The sequence below is a fragment of the Aphanomyces astaci genome (genome assembly GCF_000520075.1).
Source record: "Aphanomyces astaci strain APO3 unplaced genomic scaffold supercont1.257, whole genome shotgun sequence".
NCBI lineage: Eukaryota > Oomycota > Saprolegniomycetes > Saprolegniales > Verrucalvaceae > Aphanomyces > Aphanomyces astaci.
In genome coordinates, this window is record NW_009798520.1 from 1 (window position 1) to 7657 (window position 7657).

The window sequence follows — 7657 nt, forward strand, 5'->3', positions numbered from 1 at the left end:
GTCGCATCTATGCCTTGTGCACCGGTGGCAAGTGCTAACGTAGCTTGTAAATCTCGTGTAAAGCATGTTTGGTATTCGTGTTTGTGCTCTCTGGAATATCGAATAAGACATGTAGGCGACTGCCGTACATGTATCCACTTTAGGTTGTTGCTGTTGTTCGGGGACTGTCAACAGTAAGTCATTATTGTTGGAATTTGTGAAAAGCTAAAGAGGGCTACTGCATAGTACATGGTATTGACTAGGGGGCAAGAACTAATCGTTTAGAGCTTTTTCATGGCACCAGCGCATTCACCGTATAGTACTAGTACAGCGGCTGGCCTAGTCGGGGTGTTCTCGGTGTCGTCACGTGTCGCCTACACGTGCATGAGTGTGTGTAACCGATCTGACCAACCTCCGGGGCCAGGTGTGAGTAATGGTTATCCGACCCAGTGATTCACTGGCTGAGGTTGACTGTACCCGGTAGTAGATGATTTGTTGTGAAGAGAAAAAGAACTTACAGTGTTAATTGATAATGAAGTTCACTTTTAGGATTTGTCGTCAAGTAGCTGGTTGTGCAAGCCAGCGCAGAAACACGGGAAACCATCGACACCACTCTGAGTGTCCACTTGCAGTTCATCCACTATTACGTCAAACCAGATTTAGCGTTAGCCATACAGATACTGTAGCTAGCCACTCATCGGCATGGATGGATGCGTCAGAATGGGCTTCGATTTCCCACCCTCACGGGTTGTCGACTTTTCTAACGGCTTGACTTGCAGGCCTCGGAAACCCATAAGGATAGGGAAGATCATTTCCCCCTTTTTCCCTATACTAGTATTCAAATAGGGGTGCCTCCTGCCCATGGAAAATAAGTATGGTACAAGGACAGATTATTTCCCTAACAGTAAGTACTTCGAAGTATAATATAAGCGGCCCAAAGAAAAACTATTTTAACCCGGAGTTGCGCATGCAGACTACTCGGACCAATTGTGCCAGGAAGAAGGAAGTGTCGTATTCGGTGAGGGTATCTTTATACTAGTATACCAAGCAAGTTTTCGTCAATTCATTGCTTTGGGGTAAAGTCCATTTCGGCTATACAGTACCTCCAATGAACCATACGCTCGGTGCCAATCCAGGCAAACCTCAAATAGCAATGTAGTGTTAGTTGAATGCCAATCACCCTATTTATTGTGGCATAGCCAGGAGTTCGCTTCACCCCAAAGCAATGATCTTTACTGCATTGGCGAACTCCTGGGTATGCCACAAACGGACAAATTGGCTGGCTGCAATGCACCTCCAGTACCACACTGCACTGTGTTGTTGCCTGGTGACGAGGATGCCTCCAGCTTTGTCCTTTCCATACTGAGTCCAAAGCGTCGCCGACGGCAATTCGTCGACGTTTCTTTCATCTTGGCCACATCGAATATTACTTGTTCTTTGCTACCAAAATGATCCTTACAGACCATTGTATCCTGTCGATGTGGAGATATTGCTGTTTCGGCTTGTAAACCAGCGATTTTGGGATGCACAGGTTGTTCACATCAACAAAAAAAATTGAATTTGCAATGCGAGCTTCAAGCCACCATAAGGGAAAATAGGGTCCCTTAGTAGGGATCGTTGTCAAGTAGGCCTGTTGACAAGTACCAGATCTGCGACGTTACGTGGCAAAATAGTCAATCTTTTATTTATAGGGCACTCTTGGCCACACATTCTGAAAGTATTCATCCAACTTCACACATTGTGCGTCGTCTTGACACTTCGTCGGTCCAGTGTAGTGGCGACGATCACATTGGCCATGAAGGGAAATCAACATAGGCGACACTTCCGCAGGCCCTCGCGTTTACACATTCGAAGGTCCACACCATTTGAACAGAGGTTGCATGGCACATTGACTAGCACTCCACCCGATAAAGCAAGCGTTATTGGAAGCGTAGTAGCAGTTAGCGCACGAACCGCACTGGCTGGGGACTTTCGTGGGGTCGGTGGACGACGTAGTAGCCGGGGGTTGAGTGGGGTAGCTGGGTTGTGTGGTTTTCGGGTTTGAAGGAGTTGGACGGGAGGTTGGTTTAGACGGTGGCGTAGTGGTGGCATATGTAGGCTGGGGTACAGACGAAGTAGGCTTAGCCGTCGATGGACTTGGTGCGTATGTTGGTTGCGGGGCGATGGTGGTAATGGCTGGCTTGACAGTGTTCGTAGCGTTAGGTTTGGTAGTGGTCGATGGGGATTGAGTAGGTGGACCGCTCGAAGGAGAAGGGGGAGTCGCCCCACAATTGTTGCTGATGTAAATGTCGGCGCAGTTCCAAAACTGCTCCTGGCCATCCATGCCCACGTCGGCGTTGTTGCCGCCAACCCACCACGAGCGAAGGACGCAATGCGAGTCGCCGTCACACGTGACGCCACTGGGCAATTGGTACTGGAGCGAAAAGATCTTGTTCCCCGCCGGCAGAAACCATTGCTTTTGACCATCGGGCTGCGAAAGGGTCTGGAAACAAGCTTCGGTCTCAGCGTCGTTCTTGCCGTTGAGTTTGCACAGACCAAACTCAAAGTACCCCTTGTGGTTGGCCGTGATTTGGTACTTGATGTCCATGATGGCGCCAGGGGCGTAGCACCCACCGATGGCTTTGGCCCCGTACTTTGGAAAAAGCCCGTACTTGCCACCGGTTTCGTGGGGGCGAGGCGTAGCTGCAGAATACCGATCCCCGCAGATTCCATGCAGCCCCTTCTTGGTGGACCCAATGCCGCCGGCACTGAGGCCATCGTCGTCGTAATTGGAGGGAAAAAATGAGAACTGGGGCAACGTGTACATGTAGCCACGGTGGGGGGGCGTCAGCATGCGACCGTGGGCCTCTACCGAAGTCGTCATGGCCGCAAGCCCAAGGAGGATGATGGTCGAAGGTTTCATGGCACTGCAAATTGAAGAATGAGTGGCCAATTCGTGGTCCTAGTTGATTGATCCCTGTTGTCAACGTTGATGTTGGACACTTTTTTACTAGTCATGTCACGCAGAACACAGTATGTTCGCGTCACCTCTACGTGGATAACAGCCTTGGCGAAGCGGTACAGCACAGACTATATTACAGTCTGTTCGTCGAACCAAATGCCCGTCCTGACGGAGGACATTTTACCATAACAATAGTTACCGGTAAAAGGAGAAATACTCTCATTTCCGTATGCATTTACAGTCACAGACTTGTTGTGGACTTCTGCACCGCTCATTTGTCATCAGACTATTTCTCAAATGTCGTTGTGGGTCAGAACAAAACGGATATCTGTCCATTACAGTACTCCTATACATACGGCTCTACTAGTTGTATCGAATTACAAATTGCCAAAATAATCAGAAATTCGTGTAGTACTTACTGATTATGCATCATATGACTGGTGGCCCCCCCGAAAACGATCAGTATTTACATCGGGCAATGGAGATAGATGAGTACACTTGGTGAAGCCATTCATGAGAATGTATGTTCATCGACTGGTATACGAAACCCGTGGTTCCGTGGAACACAATAGTCACGCCCTGGAAAATTCATTGAACCTGGCCTCGGTCACGCAAGAGTGATTATTAACCAACCAACTGTACCAACTGTACTAAAAATATACAGTTCAACATGAATCTATCTCATGTCATTTGAAAGTTGTCGAACGTTGCCAGCCAAGCAGGGCCTTTCAAAGGCATATTTTATTTATTCCCCCTTACGCATGTTTTAAAAATAGATTATCTTTTGACAACACAGCGAAAAATAGATTACCTCAATTATTTAACTGTATTCCTGTGGTAACTCGCCCACCACGCTATGATATTTCATTGTGACATCATGGATATGTACTCCTGTACTCGAAGTTGTCATACGTATTCTAGTAATACTACTAATGTTAGTTGTATCGAATTACAAATTGCCAAGATAATCAGAAATTCCAAGATTTCGTCCGCATTTTGTAGGCACTGCGGTGTGACTATTGAAATTGTAACCAAGCCCTCTCAATGGTAGCTAAGTCATGTAGCTACGCAAACATTGCAGTTTTTGAGGTATTCGACTCACACAAACGTCATCTCACACAAAGATTAGTCAAAACGGGTAGACTGACTATGCCCGTACGAATAATGCTTCCAAATATATGCAAACGCTCGGATACTGTATGCTTTGAACACGCCCAAAACGCTTTGCTGGGCCATACATAAGGGCTAACCCCCCCTGAATCAGGATTGGGGGACTGCTAAAACGGGGACGGACTGGTTGACAGTCACAAAAGCGTAATTGTAGCAACCTCGCTTGCAGCGGTCCTTTTAGAGCAAGGTAGGTTCAAGTCGGTACGGATTTGGAAGGGGCTTGACGCGCCGGTGGTGGCTGCTCTGACCCGCTGACGTCGGTGGCGATCGGATAGCTGCAGTGGTCTGCCCCGAGGTTTTGTTTGGCGTCTGGGATGTAAGCATCGTGAAACGACGCTGAGTGGTCGGCTCGTGAAGGCGCATATCTCACGGAACGTGAGTCAAAGTGTTTTCATATGTTCTTGGTGGCTTCTTCCCGGCCGCTTTCACGTCTTGAAACTTGCGGCTTGCCGCCTGGTGGTGCTTCTACCGGCTTCGTTGCTGGGGAAGGTTTAGGCTCGTCTTCGAGCCCGACGTAACGAAAGACGCGATTTTATGCGCGAGTACCAGAAATATCTGGGGCAGATCAACGCTCTGCAGTGCAATGGATCGCGTCCATTCGCGATGCCCGTGAGTGCCTGCATGGACCCGTTCAGGTGCAGTTACAGCGGAACAAAGCGTTGAAGAGCGACGTCTTCCGTTACGTCAACTGACTGCGGATTTTTGCGCTGGCCACCAGCTGTGTCGGCTGGCAACGGCACTGAAGCGCGATCTTCTTCAGTCGTTGGTGGAGCAGCAGCTGAGACAAACGCTGCGACAGCTGGTATTCCTCGGGTTGTGGCAGGGGTGCAAAAGCCACCATGTGGCGGTTGCCACTCGTCGACAGCAGGTAGCTGTTGTCGTCGGGGAGATCTGAACGGGTTCTCAACGGTGCGCCGAGTGGCGCGTCCTCGCGGCTCCTTGATCCGGTCACGCGACCGCGATCATTCTTCGGCGTTCGTTGGCGTTTCCTCATCGTAGGAATGTTCTCGTACATATCTCCAGTGATTAGCTCAACAATGAACTAAAGATATCTTTGGCTTTCGGCCACAGGACCTTCGTCAAGGCAGCAAATATACACACTGACATTAGTGAGGTTAAACTCGCCACGAGGCGCCTACTGACTACCATTCACTAAAGTACTCATTACCTCCACTAAGGTATCGGAACCTTTGACACACCACACACACAGAGTGTGTGTGTTTGCAATGGGTAAAACTAACGCGCGACCCAATTGCTCTGCACGCTGCAGAACAATAACACGAAATCGCAGGAGCGCTGCTCCTACGATGTCATGAACCAATCAGAATTACTGAAAATGGAATTTATGTGGCCAATAAGACTTTTGAAAGCAGGGTATACAGAGATCATGGGCATCACTGGTGCCCATCATCTCTGTACAAGGTATCACAGTCCGCCACCTCCACGTCGCTGTGATGCCGCATCACAGCGAAGTGGCGGACTGTGAACTCCTGCGTCGGTGGAGAGTATCGCAGTAGGTGGTAGCGGACAGTACCGGTAGAGTGCATCGACGGTGGGAGATTGTGGGGTGGTGTGGTGTGGTGGGCAGCGGTTGAGGGTAGCAGCTGTGGGCATCGAAGTGCGTAGTATGGTGGTGGCAGTGACGGTGGAGCGCAGCCGCGAATGCAGAAGTTCACCGCTGCACTCCACCGCCCACCACCACACTCATTTCAATACAATTTTCCACTACTCCATCGTTTTCGCCCCCTCGCACTCTTCACAACCATTTGGCACTAAACGTAATTAACACCAGCTGCTGCAAAATTTCACGTCGCATCACCGCCACCAGAGGCACGGCGACTTTTGGTCAATAGAGACCTTTAGCAACGTTTGAGCGGCCCCAACTGCCTTGGACGTGGGCGCCGAGCCCGACAGCGTGGATTGGCGTGCCTCGCTTTGGAGGCAACCAAAATGTCGATAGTTGCGGCGAAGTATGCTTGATAGTATGTTGTTACTGAATGCTAGTAATATTGATCGAGAATGGCCAGCACCTGTCGATCATGCACATGCCGAGACGGCGCTGGAGCTTACAATGCTACTAGTAGTATGTACATGACAACGTCGTTATCGGCTGATAAGGCAGGTCCTTATGTCACTATTGTACGCACATTTTGATAATCAATCAAGGATAACATTTTTTATCTTGGAAGATGTATGTGTAAAAGCATCGAATTTCTGTGAGTAGGTTAACCGGTAACAGCAGGTTAAATTTAATTTACAAAAGGTTATGGATTTGTAAAGTATGTACTTCACGTGTGGAAACATGTTCATCGAGTTTATCACTCGACACAACCTCAGATCCAACCCAATATGGCCGGTATCGATAACGGTACTTCAACCCAAACTTGAATGACTATTATCAACGGCTTCTACGCTGAATTGGCGTTTTATCAACGAGATGTAAGGGTACGCATATGTGACAGGTTTGACTTCAACAAATAACGAGGTGTGATTGGGCCATACCAAGGTATCCTAACATGGTTAAGTTATTTTAAACTGGTTTTTTACGTTAATGCTTTTGAGGGTGTGAGCACGTAGCCATCAGAAGTCCTAGTGACCATGAGCTCATACTCTCCACCATGCGCACCTGGGACTCGAGGATTTGAATGGCTTTACAATATATCGTGTCCAATGAGATGCGACTATTGGGGAACAGAATGGAATGCCAGTCCGTGCGACTGGCAACTGGCAATCAGATTACGAGGGTCCGTTCCGTTCTAACACTACGTAGTAATATCTTGCAGTCAACTTCTGGTTGCACAACGACGTGCCCCACGAAGAGCTTGACACCTCGGAACCCCGGCGCTCTGGAACCTACAGTGCATAAGTTAGGTCGAAGTGCAGTCTTCATTTTCAGGGGTTTGCAAATCGATTTCGTGTAGCGAGTTGATCCCGTTACTGTAGTGTTACACTAAGAAAATCCCGTTACCGTTGCCAGCACATCCTCCGAACATGGCCATAAATTCAAACCGCCGCAAGTAACCTTAACCCACAGTTCTTGGTAAAATATTAATCAAATAAAAAATGCGAAAAGTGTTCCTACACCTGTGGTTTTCCGTAAAATATCGATCGCCCAACGCATTCGTGTTGAGTGCAATGAAATTAGTCGAGTGTACCTGCGGGAATATCGTTGAAAAGTGCGGTATAAGGAGTAGAGTTACAGTTCGTTGTACCTGCCAGAGAGTATCTATGATAGACATTCACGTTTGGTTCAGAAAATTGAATTAGTGTTGCACTGAGCAAAATCCCGTTAACAGATACTATGTAGTAATTCACATCTTTGATTTAGTGCCGCCATAGCTCAATTGGGAATTGGGTGAGCCTCAGACTGAAGATGGGAATTGCCGAATTGAATGCGCAAGCAAAACACGCCGCGATAATTTGTGGGTGGTTCTTAACTGTAAGTCCATTCAAGCCAAAAGTCGGCTAGGTATTTTTCAAGGCGACACATTAACACTGTGTAAGCTGTACCGGTATATAACTTTGCTGTTAAAATTAACAAAACCAGTGGCAGCTTAGCACGTTCCA

The 7657-nt window shown here is 48.2% G+C and overlaps 2 protein-coding genes across 2 annotated transcripts; both read right to left on the bottom strand.

Annotated features, from left to right (window-relative positions):
* Positions 1-1819: 1819 nt before the first annotated feature.
* Positions 1820-2881, bottom strand: H257_18897 (hypothetical protein; the record flags this gene model as incomplete). The annotated part of the gene is made up of 1 exon (XM_009848036.1): positions 1820-2881. The coding sequence occupies one exon, from the start codon at positions 2879-2881 to the stop codon at positions 1820-1822; it is 1062 nt and encodes a 353-aa protein (XP_009846338.1).
* A 1402-nt stretch (positions 2882-4283) lies between these two features.
* On the bottom strand, positions 4284-5084 carry H257_18898 (hypothetical protein; the record flags this gene model as incomplete). The annotated part of the gene is made up of 3 exons (XM_009848037.1): positions 4284-4455; positions 4560-4707; positions 4784-5084. The coding sequence occupies 3 exons, from the start codon at positions 5082-5084 to the stop codon at positions 4284-4286; spliced, it is 621 nt and encodes a 206-aa protein (XP_009846339.1).
* Between the last annotated feature and the right edge of the window lie 2573 nt (positions 5085-7657).